Consider the following 20261-nt stretch of genomic DNA (forward strand, 5'->3'; position numbering starts at 1 on the left):
ATAGCATGCCATTCTTCCTGGATGTCTGACATATTTTATGAACTTTCCCAAGGTTACATTCCTCTAAGGGAAACCTGTAAGGATTAAAAAAGAAACAACTGTCCCTTAATACTTTGGCTCCTGAAGTAGGACATTTAGGGATGATCTTGATTTAAGATTGATATTCTGTTGTCTCATCAGCCTGAGGGGACAGACGGAGGTACCCTTGGAAAACATTAAGATATCTCTCCTGGGCAGCATCCAGAAGCCGCTGCGACCTCAAGATTTTAGTCCTCTGCTGTCCCCTTGTGGACAAGTTAGGAATAGCACTTCAAGATTTCATAGGGCTAGGTAAAAATTGGTGGAGGGTTAATGAGTGGGTGAGACGTGCCCAGAAGAGAGGGGTCAAACTGTTAATGATGTAAAGACACTCTCATCTTTTTCAGATCTTTATTTTTACTCCAGACACATGGTTTTCAGTGAGAATATGACCACCTAAAGACTCACAGCCATTCACGGGTGTGCCTCCTTTGACCTAGAGCAGCTCCCCTGGGGTGTCACGTCAGCCCTCCCACACCTCCTCGTCCTGGAGTTGCACGCCTGTAGGTTTCTCCCTCTGGCTTTGTGGCTTCCACACCACCCCATCCCCGACTCTTTCTCCACTGTTTTCTGCAACCTGTATGCCTCCCTTTACATCCCTGCTGCTGCATGCTGACACCCCGGGACCCCACGCTGCTCAGGTACTGCACAGCAGCGGTCCCTTTGTTTGGAATGTGAGAGAGGGGAACACTTGCACACAATGAGAGAAAAGGGGTTCTGAGTCACTGGGCCCACCCTGTTGGAATCTGGTGCTGTCCTAATCATAGAACCAGCTTTTACCTACAGCCCAGCTGTTTCCTTCCCAGGTTAGCAGCCCCCACCTACCACACTGCCCAACCTGGCTCTCCATCCCCTTCCACAATGACAGTGGCCTGGGGGCCCTTCCCTCTCCTGCCACTGGGGGAGGATGGGTTGTCTGGTCTTTCTACCTCCTGCCACCTGGGTTTCCTCTTCCCAGCTGGGAGCCAGGAAACCACCCAGGAACCTGGCACAATTTCCCTTCCCTCATGCCTCCAGACCCTGCCGCAGCCTCCGGTCCAGGGCTAGGAGCTGCCTCAAGAATCCCCGGTTGGGGATGATGCCACGGTGATCTTTGACTTTCTTGATGGCCTCCACAAGGGTGAAGTGGTGGTACAGCATGAGGTAGGCCAGCACCAGGGTGGCCGATCTGCTCACTCCCACAGCACAGTGTACCAGGATCTTCCCTGTGAAGAGGCAGGCAAAGAGACATCTGAGAGACTGCTGAGGGATGGCCTGGAGGAGGCTTGGGAAGAGGTCAGCATGGCCAAGTGAATAGAAGAGGGTAAACCGAGGCACGCAGAGGTAGGGATGGATGAGGATGAGCGGGGCGTACAATGTAGATCCTGGGCTGGTGAGATGCCTCAGCAGGGAAGGACATTTTACATACAAGCCTGATGATTTGAGTTCTGGCCCCAGAACCGTGTAAAGATCAGAGAGACCTGACTCCACAGTATTGTCCCCTGACTTTCATAGATCCACCAGGGCACATAATGAGTGCACACCACACACACACACACTCACACACAAACTCAGTAGCAGAGTGTGTGCTTAGCATGAGCAAGGCCCAGGGTTCGATCCCCAGCACTTCCAAACAAATAATGAAGGTCCCTGGCAAAGGGGAGAGACCTGGGCAGACCAGGATGGAGAAGGGATTCTGAAGTTTAGTGTTCATGAACCTGAGCAGAGCTCAGCGGTTCCGTCTCATTCTTGCTGTAAACCGGAGCTCTGAACAGAGCAGGGACTCCGCTGACATTGGATGCATCAAGAGAAATCTGTCCATGTTGAATCTAGCCTTAGGTCTTCCCCAACCCTCCTTCTATGTACCTGTGTATGGTGGATGTGTGTGTGTGTGTGTGTACACAGATGTGAGTGTTCTTGTGGAGGCCAGAAGTCAATGTTGGGCATCTTCCTTAGCTGTTCTCATCTTATTATTATTTTTTTGACCTGTGCTCTCCTGTTGAACCTGGAGTTTGCAGAGCAGGCTAGACAGGCTGGCCAGCAAGCCTAAAGAGCCTCTTAAGATTTTCCTCACCGGTGTTGGGAGACAGTGCCCTTGTATGGCAAGTTCTTTCCCTCTGGACTCATCCCCTCAGGTCCTCCTTAATGCTTCTTTTGGTGCTCAAATATTTGGTGTTTGAGGCTTGCTATGCTGCCCAAATGAATCTTGAGCTATCGTTCAGATAGAGCCTCAGCCTCTGGAGTAATTGGGTCTATGAGCACACTGCATCACACCCTACTTCCCCACCCTTCTTTCTTGCTTTTTCTCCACTGACTATATTTTCTCTCTCTCTCTATATGGTTGCCTCTTGCTATTCAGAATGGATAGATTCCCAGAAAAACCTTCCCATCACCAACCCCCATGGATGCTCAGTTCCCGAATATAAAATGATACAGCAATTGCATACACCCCGCCCTCTTGTATACTTTTGTTGATTCCTGGATTTTTATGTCCACTAATGTAATGTAAATTCTCTGCAGATAGTTGTTATGCTATATTGTTCATGGACTAATAAAAAGAAGTCTAAACACATTCTGTATGTACGTCCACCCCAAATATTTTCAGTCTGTGGTTGGTTGAATCCAATGATGCAGAACTTGGCAATACAGAGGGCCAACGTTCCCCCCCCCCTCCACCTATAGCTAAAGCATTTTAAAATCAGTTTTAGCTGGGCAGTGGTGGCGCACACCTTTAATCGCAGCACTCGGGAGGCAGAGGCAGGCGGAACTCTGTGAGTTTGAGGCCAGCCTTGCCTACAAGAGCCAGTTCCAGGACAGGCTCTAAACAAAAGTATAAAAGCTACACCATTCATAACCTCAGCATCCAGGAATAGCTTTCTACCTTAAATGAGGCCCTCATCCCTTTTGAAAACAACCTTGAAAAAGATGACTGAGAGAACATTTTTCTTTCCTTAGCTCTGGTTCCTAAGCAGTTGGTCTCATGGCCAAGTTTTTGTTCCATCCGTGAACCCTGGGGCTTCCGAACACCGTACCTATTGCTCCCACCTCCCCTTCTGCATTCTCTCCTACCTCCTGGCTGGCTCAGTGCCCGATGGATGAAGTCCGCAGCTGTCTGAAAGTGGATGCTCATGTCAAAGGCTGGCGAGTCATGGGCCTCGACACCCAGGTAGCGGATGCCCAGTCCCTCGTAGGCCTCCGGAGTGCCTCTCCACCTGCTGTGTGAGGCATTGAGGACATGGGTGATGCCCAGGCGACGGAGCTCACGACGGTTGTTGGCCATGTCCCTGTGTTAAACAGACATTAGAAGGGGGATGGGGAAACCAAGATGCCAGGAACTTTCAGTCTAGATGCTGTTGTTGGCTACAAACTTCCAGGGTACTCACTAATGCCCTAGATCAGAGGAAGGTGGCAGACTTGGGGTCATGTCCTGTGAGCAGTGTTTGAGAGGTCTGGAAATGATTGGGCTAGGTAAGAGTCTGAGGGGGTGGGGTCAAGATGACTGTAATCAAATACTGGGACCTCTGCGAGGAAGTGGAATTTTCCTTATCTGTCAGGCTCTAAAAGGTGGACCCAGGATCAAAGGATTCAAGATCCGGGAAACCAATGCCGAGGTTTCACGCAAAAACAGTGCACATTAAGAGAGAACTCTAGTGGAGCCAAGTTAGAGCACTTCAAGAAAGTAACTTTCCTGCCACCAGGGTGTCCAGGCAGAGAGAAGTCCTCGGTGGACAGAGCCTGGAAATTGGAGGGATGTGTACATCAGGGGAGTTATGGGACCCGCCTCTATTTCAGGTCTTAGCTAGGGCTATGTGGGTAATTTCACAGTAGTGTGTTTACCCAGTTTGTGCAATACTCTAGATTTGGCTCCCAGAACCAATAAACAAATACAGGGTCTGGAGAGATGCCTCAGTGGTTAAGAGCACTGGTTGTTCTTCCAGAGGTCCCAAGTTCAATTCCCAACTCCCACATGGCAGCTCACAACCGTCTATAATTGGAGTTCCATTAAATTCAACGCCTTCTTCTGGGGTGGAGACAGACATATATGCAGATGAAACACCCATATGCATAAAACACACAAATAAATAAATGCATGAATGAATAAATAAATCACTGATAAACTCTAGATTATATGGATCTGCTTTATATTCTCCTGGACACCTAGAAACCTCTTCTGTTTGCTAGTTACTCAAGGGCTCTTGTGTACTCTGATCTATAGCCATCCTCAGACACCATCTGGCCCATACCCTAGCGGCTTAGTGGTAGAAACCCCTCAGACAAGTTGGTCAGATACTAGCCTAGCCAAGCAATCTAGAAAGGCCACCGAACCCAACCCACAAACTGTTGGCACTCCCGTTTCTAACCTGGATGATCTTGGTGTAGTCACAACTTCTCAGAGCCCCCCTTTCCTCCTCTGTAACCCAGGGAGAGGGACCCCCTTGCTCACAAAGCTACCAGGAGGATTAAGAAAGTGTCATTAAAAAGAAAAAGCTCACATATTAGGGAGTGTGCCCACTTCGATGGCTCTCTCTTCATGACCCTGGACTGTGGTGGCTTCGCTGGGTCTTTCCTTCAGTTTACTGTCTACCATTTCTGTCTTAGCGACTACCTTTTCTCAGAGCCACGCCCCAATAGCTGGAAGGTCAGAACAACCTGTCTGGTCTATACTGTTGGCATTTCATATGAGGTCTTTTCTACATGAGTACCACAATTTCCTCAACAGAGTTTCTCTGTCCAGAGTGGAGTATTTTAATAAATCTCCCCCCAAATCCCTCAAGCCCTCCAGCTTCTACTCTTTGTTCATGTACCTATTCCCTTCACTCTTCAACCTGGAACTGACAAGGTGAGTCCGTGTCTGCCTGCCACCTTTCTCCTTGTACACACACACATACACACACACACACGTACAAACACGCACACGCACACACGCACATACTCAGGCCTGGTCCCCCTGCTACCTTTCTCCATGTACACACACACACACACACACACACACGCACGCACGCATGCACGTACACACACACACACGCACGCACGCACACACTCAGGCCTGGTCCCCCCTGCCGCCCATTACATACTGGTCTCCGAGGTAGAGGCCTGGCCAGACCTCGTCGGCATGGTTACAGGCCGTCTTGCCTGTGTAGAGGAGCCTCTCCAACTCAAAGACGTTGAGGAAGGGATGGTGAGCAGAGGACATCTCCTCTAGGCTCCCTCGAGTGCGAACAGGGGACCTTGAGCTGCTGCGGGAGAAGCGGGCCATAAACGTCATGGAGGCCCAGAGCCAGTTGCCAGGACACATCTTCAAGGTGGCAGGAGCTGTGACTTGAGGGATGGTGGGCTCGGTCACCAGGAAGCTGTTGCTGTAAGCAAAGGAGGGTCCGGTATACTTGAGTGAGTCCAGAGAAGCTATTTCCTTTCCTTCCCACGGGGCTGGGTCTGGAGGAGTAGGCCCTGCAGCAGCAGAAGGCAAGGCTAGCCTAAGCGCTTAAATACCTCCTTTCTCTAGCTGCTGTGGGTCCCTCCACTATGCTCTGGCTCTGTCACCCAAGGAGGTGGGAGTCACATGTCCTTGTTTACGAGAAGGAGTTGCCCAGCTGCTGTTTCTCCTCCATCTCCCCACCCCCACAGCCAATAAACCCAGTAACACACACACATACGTTGGACACTTTGGTGCTTCTACACACTGCCGGGACACTTGCCAGCCCAAATCTGGGTCTCATCTGGCTGGGGTTATAGGCAGAGCATCTAGGGAACTGGGGATAGGGATGAAAGCAGCGGTGGTAGAGCCAGCCAGAGAGAATTATCAGGAAGATAATAGCAGCTGGGGCCATGACATATGCCAGACATGTCTCCTGTGTGCCCGAGAGATGAAGTACCTTAACCCATCCCTGCCCTGCTTGTGGCCAAGCTTGTCACGGGGAAGGCTATCAGGAGGGCGAGAGTAGGGAATGATACAAAGAGGAAAAGGGACTTTTGGAAAATCCTTGCTGACTGAGAGCCGCTGGAAGAAGGCTTCAGGCTGTGCAAACAAGCCTGTGAGTGGGAGGAGCGAGCCCCTCCTTTGGCTAAACCTCATCTCTAAGGAGAGAAGTCTGAGTCAAAGCAGGGTTGGAGCTTTTTGTCTGTGTCTGGTGGGGGTGGGGTAGAAGTGGGAGAAGCAAGCAGGAGATGATGGGGCGGGGGAGATAAGAGATCCTGCAGGCTCAGGGGTAGCTGAGAGGCTCAGAATGGTCACCTTTGCTGGTGGTGGTGTCAACTGGTCCTGGACACTACATGGAGCAGTGTCAGCCATGAGGGGCCTAGCAGGTGTGTCTCAGAGTATCTGTAGAGAGAGGGTCCTCGGGAAAGTGGGCTCCTTTCTGAGCCTCCCCTGAAAGAGCTTGCCTTTGAGGCTTGCCCTAGGACATTTGGCCAGCCCAACATCTATAGGAGACCCCAGTCTTCAATTCCAGGTGTGGTCTTGCCTTTTTGCAAGGGTGGGCTAACCTGCTGAATTCCCTCCTATTCCCTTTGCTGCCTTAGGTACCTCAACTGAATGTCCAGCAGTAAGAAGCCATCTTGGCCCATGGCCATATAGTGATTTTCATCCCACACTCCCACCTCTCTCTCTCTTCTCCCAGGGTCAGGAGCCACCAATCTCCCAGGAAACACCACAAACTAGGACTGGGGGACTGCTCCTAGGAAGGGATGAGTGCATATTCAGGAGTTCAGGAACAGGTAGGTTTTCAAAGGTTGAGTTAGAAGAAGCACAGAAATCTAGCACTAGAGTAGACACATCCACCACCACCGCCACCCCCTTACCCCCCCTCTCCACCTACCTCTCCTCCTGGGCTTCAAAGACACCCCCTCCCCTTCACCACCACCATCAACAACAACAACCACCTTTCTCAGAATAGATTCCTTAGTGATGGTGAGAGGTGAGGAACTGGGAGGAGAGCCGAAGCAGAGAGCCACATTCCTCGGGTCTGGGTCTGTTCCTCCTAATGTGGAGGAGCCTTGCTCAGACCCTGGGCCTTCTCCAGTCCCATTAACCCGCCACCAGAAGCTCTGGCCCCTGCCCCCCTCCCTGCATCTGCTGTCGCGGTAGTAACAGGTTCCTGGCTGTCGCCTTAGCCCTGTGACAATCCAGACAGGCACTGAGGAGAAACGAGACGCGTGGCAATGCCCCCTAAGCCCCTGTTCCGCCCCGACCCCCGTTCCCTCGCCCATATGTCTCTACCTCCTGGTCGCTAGGGTCTCAGATCCCGAGGTGGCCTGCGGGCTCCCGCAGTCCGGCGCCCATGACTCCTGCGCGGTTCCCCGCCGCTGCGCCGCCGCCCCGGCGCGCAGGTGGATCGCAGCTATTTTTAAGCCATGACACGCACATCGAAGCAGGTTCCTATCGGTGTGCGCCCTGGTGACACCCAGGGACACCGTCTCACGCAACGGTGGGAGCCGCCACACCGCAGCGACACAGCCCGCCCCTGTTTTCAGCCCCGCGCAGCCCCGCAGCCCCGCCTCGTCGGCACGCCAGGGCTGCTGCCCAGCAGGCCAATGGCAAAGCCTTGTGCAAGCCTTCTCAGGCAGGGTCTTCACGCTGCTCGCTCTTCCCAGACAGAATTAATGAGTCACAGACGGGGCCTGCTCTCCTCATCTGTACACTCTCTCTAGAGAACAATCCTCAGCCACCCTTACTATTAATAGCGTTTGCCATATGCTAAGCGCTTCACCTGTCTTAGTGAGTTTTATACTCATCAGCAGGCATCTTCATCTGCATTTTGTGAAGGAAGAGACCGAAGTATAGAGAGGCTAAGCCCAGATCACCAGCTAGGTATTGGCAGAGCCGAGCTTCCGACGATGGTGGCGACACTCTGAAGTCCATGTCATGACCTGTCCCAACCGTGCTTCTCCCATAAGGAGTATGCATCTTGGGGTTCATTCAGAAAGCCACTTCTACATGTTCAGCGCATGGTGCCCTTCCTTATCCCTGAAGAAGTTAATCTTCATCTCTTTCTCACAAGCTTGTCTTTTGGTGGTGTTCACCAACACCTACTTCTCTGTGGGTCAACACCCAAGGTCTTAAGAATTCTGAGTCAAGGTCAGTATTGCCTTTTCCTAAATGTCTCCCTCACTGCTTGTCTTAGGGTTGCTTTTTGCTGAGATGAAACACCATGACCAAAAAGCAAGTTGGGGAGGAAAGGGTTTATTTGGTTTTACACTTCAACAGCACTGTTCATTATTGAAGGAAGTCAGGACAGGTGCTCAGACAGGGCAGGAACCTGGAGGCAGGACAGGATGCAGAGGCTATGAATGGATGTTGCTTGCTGGCTTGCTCCCCATGGCTTGCTCTGCCTGTTTTCTTATAGAGCCCAGGACTTCCACCAGGGACGGTCCCATCCGTGAAGGGCTGAGGCCTCCCCCATCAATTACTAATTAAGAAGATGGCTTACCGACTGGCCTCTGAGTTAAGTTTCTTCCCAGACCAACAGTCTGGGGACAAATTTTGCTCCAAGTCACTTATGTGATGAAACCCTTAAGGAGAATGCCTCTTTGTGTTTTGTTCCAACTCTGAGAATCTAGTTCTAGAAATTTTTGGACTTCTCATCCAGAAGGACAGAGTTCCTGTGTTAAAGAGACAAAGCTGCAGTTGAGATGGTGCATCCCTGAGGTCAAGGGACTGTTTCCGCCTGAGCGAGGCTCCTCAGACCTCATTTCTGTTGCTTTCGTGTATTGATGTGGTGACTCAAATTTGGATGCTCATCTTTTTAAATGCCATAGTTTCAAGAAAGATAATTTAAAAAATAATGTGATACCCTGTGGATGGTTGACAGGAAAGTACACGAGACATACATGGCAGCCAACGTGCCTAGCACTCAATGGTCTGCATTGTTCTAGAAGAAACTCAGTCCAAAACCCTTTCCTCAAGCCAAAGTTCAAAGAAAGAGTATAGAACAAAAATTTCTTATTCTTTTTAATTTTTTTTTTTTGTGAGTGTATCTGTGTGGATATATGTGAAAGGCCAGAGGAGAGCCTTGGGTGTTGTTCTGCAGGTTGATTTTGAGATGGGGCCTCTCGCTGACCTAGAACTTGCCAAGTAGGCTAGACTGGATGGTCAGTGAGCCCTGGGGTCCTCTGGGCTCTGCCTCCCTTGCACACTCTGCCTACGAATACAAGTTCATGTCATCACATCCAGGCCCTTTCTACCTGCAAGGCAATCGCTTCACAAAAGAGCCACATCCTTGACTCCACATCTCTTTCAGATTTCCCCAGACCACAACCACAAACCACAGCCTTTCTTCTCCTATCATCGCCTGGCACCCTCTGTTCTTCAGCCTTCATCTGCCCCAATCTCTCCCTCAAATCTGCCCCGCCCCTCGCCGCATGGGCAGAAACCCTCAAAGATCAATTGCTCTTAAAATTAAACTGTCCCTTCAACAAGGAAAAGTCTTTATACTTGATTTTAAGCTCTTATCTCACCCTTAGTGGAGAGCTAGTGTCAAAAGCTTTAGAAAATCTACACAGGATAGAGAGAAATTTGCAGAGAGAGAGAGAGAGAGAGAGAGAGTGAAAAAAAACCTGCTTGAAATGGTGTTTTTAACATGGGAAATTACAGCCCATCTTTCCAGTGTCAAGGCACTCATTTTACTGGGACTGGTATTAAAGATCTTCTCAAAGCCTGTCATACTTGGATACTCAGTGTCCAATATTCAGAAATATGAAATTCAAAGCTGCAAAATTCTTTGAGACTCTGGCTTTTATGACCAACAGTATTGGTTTAAATAATAAGATAACTGCTTCTGTACCTTACTGACTTGGAGCATGAGTTAATAACTGGCTGGCGCACAGGCACCAGAATATACCACCTCCAAGTCTAGACTCTACACTTTCCTAAGAAGACAAAGTCAAATGTTTTAGAGACTCCTGCGATATACCCAGTCTTTCCTCAACAGGCAAGAACACCCCTGTCTTCAGCACCTTTTCTAAGCAACAACTGTACGACCTAAAACCTGGAAATAAGTTCTTTCAGAAGCAGCAGGAGGGTAGCCCTGGAGTGGTGGTGGGCAAACCACTCTCATGGACAGCAAACTCATTGCCGCCACAGGAAACTGTAAAGGCAGATGTGGTGGTTAATGATTGTCAGCTTGGCAAGTGGCAAGGCCCTGGGCACAGCTGTGAGAGCTTACTTAGTTCAGCTTAGCCCCTGGGATGTCTGTGAGGAGTTTTCTTGATGACATTAATTGAAATGGGAGACCCACCTTAAATGTGGACCCTTCCTCCTACAACGCAGCTATTAGGATGTCCCAAGGGAAAAGGTTTTGCTTTTTGTTCTCTATCCTTTGAGTTCTGCTGGTGAGTTCACCCACCTTGTTCCCGCTGCCATAGCTAATTGTCATCATATGTTCCTGACATCAGAACTCAGACTATGTGGCCCTCTAGTGTGAACTGAAGACCAGCGGCCTTCAGGAATCCTTTAGACCTTCAGTACCCAGCATTTCTTGTAACCTGGACAAGGATACATAGGCAACCCATTGATGCTTCCAGAAGAGTCTCGACTGCTCCCAGGGCCTGTTTTGGCCTCTTATTTTCTCTGCTATGGAAAAGAGATCACTAGATGACTTAACCGAGTACAAGAAAAAGTGAGTCTTGACCCTTCTGAAAATCTCCATCTCACTCACTTGAGAATGATGGCTTGCTCTCGCTCTTCTCCAAATGCTTTCTAAGAGTCCTGAAAGGTAAAGAAATCTTAGGAGGCAGCAGTCTACTTAGCTCATGCCCACCACCTGTGGGACTCTGCACTGGCACATGCAAGGGCTTGGGCAGGCAATGCTACAGCATGCAGTGCCTTGGGTTTAATTCCTTTCCTTCATAAGGAGTGCTTTTAAAAGGGAAGTGTGTGAACTCATGTTCCTGCAGACACGGGAACGCGCTCTTGGGAAGACAAAAAAGGATCTGAGAGGCAAACACAGGCTTAAGAAAAGTCAGATAACTCAGCTAGGAGGGCCAAATTTGGTTTTGTAGACTGTTCAGATTAGCAATATGATCTAGGCTTTGATTTAATTTTAGTTTACTTGATTCCTATGGAGGAGGTAGACTTCAACCAAACGTAGTTCTTCTCTTAGTATGTTTATCCATGTTGCCATGTTCAGACGAGCAATCTCTAGGGTGTTAAGTGCTGAAGCACACAGCTGTGGAAAAGAGAACACAAAGCAATGCAACAGAGAGTCCAACCGCAAGAATGAGACAATTGGATGCTATGGGAAGTTGGGACAGGCATCACCAGACCGTTGGAGGATCGGTCGTATTTCTCAGGAACTTTCTTTTGATTTTGAGGTGCTGAAAATTAAGCCTGGGGCTCATGTGCCAGGCAAGTGTTTTACCACTGTATGCCCAGCCTTTCCCCCTGGTTTTATAAAAATGTTTATTTTTGAGACTGGGGCTTATGAAATTATCCACACTGGTACCACTCAAGCTTGCTTTGTTTCTCAGGCAGCTGTGAACTTGCCTAGGCCACCTGTGTGGTTGGGTCTGTTTCACTAGGCCAGACGTTGGGAGCTTGATATACGGCTGCGACAGCTCAACTAGAGCAAAGATCTGGATGGATCATAACCTGGATATTAATGGTTTCTCCTTTAGCTCAGGATAAGGAATGATCAGAGGGGAAGAATAGAGCCCACGGCCGCCTGTGTGCTGACATGTCTCCACGGGTCTGCTGTCCCCAGTAACATTACTTCACAATCCCAGAGGCTCGACCAGGGAGGTAAACGGTCCCATAGCTTCGTTGTTTATTCTAGGAACTCAGCAAAGACCCAGCAACTCTACACAACATCAATTTACAGCTTATGTCCAACTCTTCGAATGTCTCATCTCCGCATCCTTGGTTACCTTTGTCCACAAAACTTACACTGTTATATCATGACGACCAGGGGATTCTAATTAAGTCCTTTCATCGACTTTAACTAAATTTGAAAGTCTTAGTAAGTCAGGCCTTGTTCTGCCTTTGTGGATACACTGTCTACCACGTTGGTATTTTCTCTCACTGTGACAATGAATAAACGGAGCCTTGTGTTTTCCTGGTGACATCTGGGAAGGCAGCATTCTACAAGCACTAAGGAGAAAATGTTAAGCCAAGAAAGAGAGTAAGCAGATTTCATTATATATATATATAAAAAAAAATGGAACGGAAAAAAACCTCATCAGCAAAATAAATGCTAGAAGACAATGAGATAATATGTTCCATGTGCTGAAGAAACACATTTGGAGACCCAAATTTCTAAACTCAGGCAAAAATGTCATTTACAAGTCAAGGAAAATTATAATTTTTTAAAAGACACCCAAACACTTAGATTTTTTTTACAAGTAGTCTCTTAGAAAAGGAACTATTAAAGAAGAAAAAAAATAACTCAGAGGGAACTAACAGAATAAAGAAGCAACAGTATGCAAAAAGATTGTTTAAAAGATGCTGGTAAATTTAAATAACTATCAAGTGTAAAAATTAGAATAGCAATCACTTTCATATATTTTAAAAAAACCAGCTGGCACACTTAAAGATAGTAGATTAAAAATAAGCATTTTAATTCTGCTTCTTTCCAAAACTCTACAAGAATGAGAATAGATTAAAGAATAATAAAATCTAAGACTTACTCGACAAAAAGTATGGGAAATATTCTTCATAGTTACAGACTCTTAGATACTAAAAAGCAGGAGGCAAGTCAGTTTGGGCATACTGACAATCTGATTTCCTCCATAGAACTTCCAAAAGGCCAGAGAAATGGCAGCCCAGGAGGACCCAGGGAGTCAGCATGAGGACAGACTAAAGGCACAGGTCTGACTGGAAGTCTGCTCACGGTAAGTTCTTAACTTTCCCGTGACCTCCTCTCCTTCCCACAGAGCCAGCATCTTCCCTGAAGGAGGATGTCTTGACTGGAGCAAAGCCAGGGATATTTGAGCACCGTGGGTCGTTCTAAAATTAGAGCTTGTTATTCAGTCTGTCGCCTCGCTATGACCAACTACCTGCATAAACAGCTTGGGATGGGAGAGGTTTGTTCCCGCTTGAGTATCCTGAGATGCCAGTCAGTTCTTGGTTCCTGGCAATGCTGAGTCCAGGTCTTTGGTTGTGTGGAACATCAAGGAGGCAGGACTTTTGGAAGGGGAGTCTGTTTGCCTTGTGATAGGCAGGAAACACATAAAGATGAGGGGAACCAGAGTAAACCTTCAAACGCATACCCCCCAGGAACCCATTTCCTTCAGCTAAGTCTCACGTCCTGAAATAGCACCAGCCGGAGACCAATCATTCATTGAAAACCGGAGCCTGTTAGGGATAATTGACTGGAAAACCACAAGGTCCTACTCTCCGAGTCTCCAACATCCCCCAACAATATCATTAGATTATGAAGCCATCAGGGAGTTATTCCAGCGAATAGACCAGAGCCCTGAGCACCTAATCACTTCCTTAAAGTCTACCAGCTGGAAACCAAGCCTTCAATGCACGAGTCTGTCTGGGGCATTTCATATTTAAAGCACAACACAAAGATTATTCTCAATAACCCGATTACTTTATGTGATTAAACCATGACATAATAAAATAAAAACAAAGGGTGTCTAGCAACAGAACACCCAAATGGAAAAGAAATCTCTAACATGAGACTCAAGGAGACTCTGGGGCGATAGTTTCGCACATAAGTCCATTTTAAAAAGTCTTATTTATTAAAAACAATATCAAGTTATAACTGTATTGAGTTAGTGAAGATAGAGGCAACTGGAAAAGAGATTGAGGTATAAATTAGTGAGGTAGTCCTTGAAACTTAAGAAAACGAGACAAAAAACACTGTCTAATTGAAGGGAGACAGAGAAGAAGGAAAATTAATGACAGCTCATGGTTCTGAATAATGATGCACACTTTCAATACCCTAAACCTAGCAATCGTTCAAAATTATATGACTATATAATAAGATAGAGAAAGAGGGATGCTTGCCCTTACTTTAAAATTATGTTTTATTTAGGAGAGAGAGAGAGAGCGAGCAGTTAAGAGCACTTGCTGCTCTTGCAGAAGACCCGGGTTTGGTTCACAGCTTCTATAAGGCTTCTACCAAGCACATAACCTATACCTCCAAAGGGTCTGACTCTGGCAAGCAAGCCTGACTGTATCTCTCCTGGTCTCTGTGGGCATTGTGTTCATATGAAGTACAGACATGCATACAGACAAAGCATCATACATATAAAAATAAATGCATTTAAAAATCGCTTGATGGTGACGATGACAACGGTGTGTGGACTTGGTGAAATATGGCCCAGTGCATATGTGCGGGTCGGAGGACAAGCTCGTGGTTTCAGTTTGCTCCTTCCACTACAGATCGGGATCGAACTCACATAGCCCAACTCTCTTGCAAGTGGTTTTACCCGCGGAGCCATCTCTCTGGCTCTGCTTGCGTATTAAACAAAAGCAAATCCTCAATTTTAACTTTTAAAAAGGTTTATTATTTTTGCTTCTGTGTATGTATGTGTGTCTGTGTCCGTGTGCATGTGTGTGCGCATGGAGGCTAGGGGAGGGAGCTGGCTCACCTGGAGCTGGACATACAGGGGGTCATGAGTTACTGTTGGTGGTGGGTGGGTGCTGGGAACCGAACTGCTGCCCTTCACAAGAACAGCAAGTGCGTTTTACCACTGAGCCATCTCTCCAGCTCCAATCCTCGGCTTAGAAAAGCTCACTATAAGGTGAGAAATTCACAATATTTAGAAATGAAAAACCAAGAAAGAGCAATCAGATCATATGAAGAGACACAATATTAAATAAACATGGAAAGGATACCTATGGTTCATCTGTCTGTCTGCTTCCAGGCGGTGGGAAATGGGGAGAGCAGGCAGAGGCTAAAGTAGGTCTTGCAGAACCCACTGTATCTTTATTTAAACTGTGTGTTTGTGTTATGTGACTAATGGAAGAGTGTTTTATGCTATATTTAAAGTAATAATAACAGTAATAGATACAATAATAATAATAATAGATATAATAAGCCTGTGTGTTCTCTCGCCTGTTTAAAAAAATGGGACATAGCCTTGTGCATCTGAAAGGCCAGCATTTGGAGGCCCAGGCAAAGGGATTATGTGTTGGAAGCCAGCGGTGGCTACACAGCAGAATCCCGCATCAAAAATAAAATACAATAAATGCAGGAAATGAGAATCCCTGTCTTGTTCGGAGAGAGTAAACATGCCACTTAAATTTAGGCTTTAACTGTCGAATCAACAGAGCTTAATGGGGGGAATAAAGCACACTAGATAAACTCAACCAAAGACGGAAGAAGATAGCACATAAACAGAGAAGATGAAATAAGATGGAACAAGGTAATTTAAATGTATTGTATATAGCGTTTAATACACACAGACGAAATGTATCACAGACTACAAGATCCTTATAATGGATGTGTTCTTTACCAGCGACCCTGAGACACTGCGTCTTGTGAGCCCACTGGGATACTCGCAGTCAGGGTCAGTGCAGGTTGGAGGTGATATGGAAACGCTTTGAAAAAGGATTGCAGCTCTGCTGTAAATCTAAAATTATTTCAATACAGATAGTTTAAAAGAATGAATTTTCTGTTGCCCCAGAGCAGTGAACCCAATCCATAGAGCACATTTTTTATCTGGATGCCACATAGGGATTGTTGCTGCTCAAATGTCCTTATCAGAGCTTTTTCACCTTTTAGCGGATATCATTCCAATGCAGTTGGTTTATCCTAAATCTGTAGGGGATGAAAGGAAGAGAATCAGAAGTCTGGACCCACGATGCTCAGCTTCCCAAATGGCAAGGGAAGGAACCGGAAAAAAGGAAAGACTTAAACACTACAAAGAAGACGTATTTAATTCGAAATATTTCAGGACCTCCCAGGCATTGCTGTTCCAGTGTTGCAAAATAATTGAATGCATGAGGTAATGCCAGCTAATGCTGTGTCTACGTAAAGCAACAGGGCAGGATGAATATTTCATCTTAGATTTATCATTATATTCTTGTGTTGCTACAGAAAGAGTAAATTCTATTATTCCCAGGAAGGGAAGACAGTTTATATCATGTTGGGCAAAGAGTATCGGGAGACAGGTAAGTCTGATGCCTCCCCATATCTGTGAGAAATGTAGACTCAGCTCCCTCTTGCTCCATGCCCTTTGGGTTGAATGGCTGACGCTTATGGGTTGTGTTCTGCCAGGGCACTTGTGTCCCCTGTGGACATGGTGGCTCGTGTTTGGAGTCAACCATACATCAACTATCCCAGATGGTTTATAGGTAGTTGAGGGAGCTAGAGGAGACAGAAGACAGAGGAAGCAGAAGGAGCGAGTGCTTTCCACACTGGCACACTGTTTTAAAGCATCTGGCATCCAGGGTTTCTTTCTAATTGTGAGGTAAAAGAAAGGCTGTGCTTTTGGCAAAGGATCAGTAGAGACCAAGAAATCGGAGTAAATAAGAAACCTGGGGTTCTAGCATCCACCCTGTGTTCACTGCCTGTGGCTGCCTCTTCCTTCCTTCCTTCCTTCCTTCCTTCCTTCCTTCCTTCCTTCCTTCCTTCCTTCCTTCCTTCCTTCCTTCCTTCCTTCCTTCCTTCCTTCCTTCCTTCCTTTTGGTGTTGGAGACTGAATCCATACTTCTGCACATGCCAAACAGACACTTCCCCACTGACCCGCACCACATATCCAGATATAATTTTAACTTCCCCTCATCCAAGTTGGCACAAAGGAACCCAGATGAGTTGTCATGGATAATTTGGGAGGTAATGTATGCTGCCTACATTTTTTGAGATGAGAATCAGAATGTATGGTGTTAAGAAACAGGGGTATCCATCGGGGCGGGGTGTTTGACATGGAACTGCCTCAGAAAAATCTCCGCCTTGTAGCATGGATAGAGGGAGAGTAAGTAAAAAGCCCGGCTGTGGGTTAGGAGAGAGAAAGGAGACCGAGTGGGAATTCACTTTGCAGCCACTGGAGGTTGCTCTGGTTTTTCGTATAAGTAGCTGTACACAGCAAACGAGCTTTACCAGACACAAGGAGCCAACACAGGAGGGGACTGGGATGTGGAGGAATAAAAGAGGGCAGCATGGTCTTGGCAGGGTAGGGATGGGACAAGAAGAGGCTTCTCCTCTGGAAACGAAACAGTCTCCGTATGGGGTAGTAGGTGGGCTTCCCATGGGACATATGAACTTTCTAGAAATTCATTTTCTTTCTGATTAATGAGCATAAAGGAAAGGTGACTGCCTCTGGGGATGACCTATCCAGCTCACACTGGGGTGCAAATGATTCCTATCAGGGCTTTTCCTGTGAACAAACTCGGTCGGACGGCAAATGAATCTGTTTCCTTCTGAAAACCTGTTTCTAATTACCCGCATTTCAACTAAAAGGGAAATGTAAAAGATTATGGGGAAAACATATTACTCTTCCTATAATCCAAAGATAAATTCTGCTGACTTGGTGGATTTATTTTCCGTTTTACTAGGCATGTAGAATAAATTCATTTCTGCTTGACACCGGGAGTGTAGAATAAATTCATAAGACAAAATATTTGGAAACAATATTAATTTTTAAACTCTAGCCTATCAAATATTTATTGTTTGGACCTTAGCAGATATGTAAAGATGGCAGAAGGGTCCTTCATTGTTTCACCGCCCATCCTCTTTTGTGTGCGAAAGTATGCATTTTTAACACTTATAAAAATGTTTGTCGTCTATCTCAAAACAACTATAACTCATAATCTCCATCATGGAAAGTACGTTAAATACGAAATCTTGAATCAGAAAATTTGTGAAAGTGCTACATTGATTTCTTTATATTACAAAGCTTGATTCTCTACAGTTTTGAACTTGTAGCTGCTTTTAAGACACCATGGTCCTGTAAGTGACCCCTCACCCATATGCTTGCAAACAAAATTTATTTATTTTTATTTTAAGTATTTTGCTTGCCAGCAAGTATGTGCCACAGTGCTTGGGGAGGTTAGAAGAGGCTATAAGGGTACCAGAGTCTTTGGAACTGAAATTACAAATGACTGAACCATCATACAGGTGCTAGGAAATGAACTTGGGGTCTCTGGGATGTCCAATAAGTGCTTTTAATCGCCCATTCACCTCTCCAGACCCCAATACACTCTCCCAACCCCCACTCCAAGGCAGGGTTTTTCAGTGCAGCCCTAGCTGTCTAGACTAGATTGACCTTGAACTCAGAGGTTCATCTGCTTCTGCCTCTGGAGTGCTGGAATTAAAAGTGTGCACCACCACCACCAGGCAGAAAGGGATTATTTTTTATTTTTTTAATTTATTTTTTGGATTTTTTTTTTTAAATTGAAGGAAGTGGACTGGGAATGTAGCTCAGTTGGTACAGTACTTGCGTAGTATACACAAGGCACAATTATCTCCTGTCAAACAGGAAATAACAAACCAAACCAAAACACAAAGCAGTAGATAAAGCAAAATCAAAGTGTAAATGTGATCTTTCTATAATTTAGTTTGCTATGAACTCAAATTAGTCTCTGCCTAATGGGCCCAAACCAATGAGAAATTTTCATATTAGCACCTGTCTTGCAAGTGCTTAAGCTTGGTACCTCTAAGCCGGAGCCGACTGATGCTGGGTGCTCGCGCTTGGGTAGTCCAGGCTTGCATTGAATTCCTGATCTTCCTGTCTTTACCTCAAAACACTTAGTGCCAAGTCCTGCTGGGTCTCCCAGTCTTGAAGCTTAAGTCTTATTCAATAGGTTAGTAGTTATGGCTACACTTTCAGGTCACCTTCCTTCTCTGACATCATCCTTGCTTCCCGGGAGAGCCCTCTTCTTTTCTTTCTTCTGGTTGTGGTGCTGGGGGCTGAACTAACAACTTTGTCCCGACCTCGTACATGCTACCCAAGTACCCTGTGGCTGAGCCACAGTGGGCTGAGCTTGTTCATTTTCTCCTGTGGATTATTCCAGCAACTTCCAACCGGTCTCTCACTCTGTTTTAGTTAGGTTTAGTTCTGTTTAGTTGGTTGGTTAGTTAGTTCTATTCCTGTGAAGGGGCACCATGAGCATGTGGTGCTTGTTAAGGAAAACATTTACTTGGGGCTGGTTTACAGTTCAGAGGTTTGGACCGTTGTCAGCACCATGGGGAAGCATGGCGGCATTCAGGCAGACATGGTACTAGAGAGGAGATGGAAGCTGGGGAGCGCACCTGGGTGGTGACAATTGAAGGAAAGCTCGAGGACCGACTAATTACCACCCAGAACCTGAACCAGAACCAAGGTAGCTCACCCCAACATCCAAGTCATCTATGAACCGCTGGAGCCTGTAAAGGGGCTGGACCTACAGATCCAAAGCTACAGGATCTCCCTGACGCAAGGCACCAATAAGATGTCCAAGAGGAGTCCTAGTGAGGGCTCAGTAGGGTAGCAGAAGCCGGAGGCCCTGAGTCAACTAAGGATCCATTGCAAAGAACACTTACAAGTAAAGATGTATGGACTAAGGGGTGTACTGCGTGACTCACTCCACCACACCAAAGCTTCCACACAGAATTCTTTTCTTTCCTTTCTCTTCCCTTCCCTTCTTCCCCTCCCTTCCCTCTTTTCTTTTCTTTCTGTTTATTTTGTTTTTAGGCTATACTTTTAAATTCTATTTTGTTTTGTGGGGTCTCAGGGACAGAGGGTGGAGGTCAGGGGGCAGGGAGATGAGTGGCTTGAGAAGCATGCTATGAAAACCACAAAGAAACAACAGAAACTTAAAAAAAAATGGCTTTAGGAAATCCCTGAATCTGACCAGATTCACTAGGTCCCCTTCATCCCCAGGAGTATATAAGCAATCGAGACGGCTGAGAGTCCCTCTTAGGTGAGCCAGGCTGTAAAAAAGACTCCCAAACAAGTCCGTTTCCCTGGAAGAGCCAGAGACCAGGCCATGAGCCAGGAAGAAGCAAAGACCAGCTAAATGTCCTAGAAGAAAGGCTGGCTGAGCTTCCTGGAAGAGGCTTAGACCAATGAGCCAGTTGGATCGGAGATTCTCCAGCTGTCGAGCTGTCTCCCAGGTGGTGCAGTGGGCTCCAGGTTTTCAGATTTTTTGTGAGCTGTCACTCATGCTGGGGTGGGTTTAGTGATGCAGCTGCCTTTGAGTTGTTTCTGCTGTTGTAAGTAAACCCTCGGCCACATTCCTATAAGTAACCCAAATAAAACTCATTGATTCAAAGCAAAACAAAACAAAATAAAACAAACAGAAAAAGAGGTGGGCCCTCTAGCGGGCTTCAGATTTC

At 46.7% G+C, this 20261-nt stretch overlaps 1 protein-coding gene across 2 annotated transcripts; it reads right to left on the reverse strand.

Moving 5' to 3' along the window:
• Window positions 1-412: 412 nt before the first annotated feature.
• On the reverse strand, window positions 413-7629 carry Dusp26 (dual specificity phosphatase 26). 2 transcript variants are annotated; one of them, XM_057752592.1, is made up of 4 exons: window positions 7274-7629; window positions 5133-5414; window positions 3127-3341; window positions 413-1283 (listed from the first exon to the last, which is right to left on the reverse strand). In XM_057752592.1, exons 2-4 carry the CDS (start codon window positions 5351-5353, stop codon window positions 1084-1086), a joined length of 636 nt encoding a protein of 211 aa, XP_057608575.1. In that variant the 5' UTR covers window positions 5354-5414; window positions 7274-7629; the 3' UTR covers window positions 413-1083. The 2 variants fall into 2 exon arrangements, with proteins under 2 accessions (XP_057608575.1, XP_057608576.1); XM_057752593.1 differs by lacking the exon at window positions 7274-7629 and adding an exon at window positions 6873-6894.
• Between the last annotated feature and the right edge of the window lie 12632 nt (window positions 7630-20261).

This window comes from Chionomys nivalis, chromosome 20, assembly GCF_950005125.1.
Source record: "Chionomys nivalis chromosome 20, mChiNiv1.1, whole genome shotgun sequence".
Taxonomy (NCBI): Eukaryota; Metazoa; Chordata; class Mammalia; order Rodentia; family Cricetidae; genus Chionomys; species Chionomys nivalis.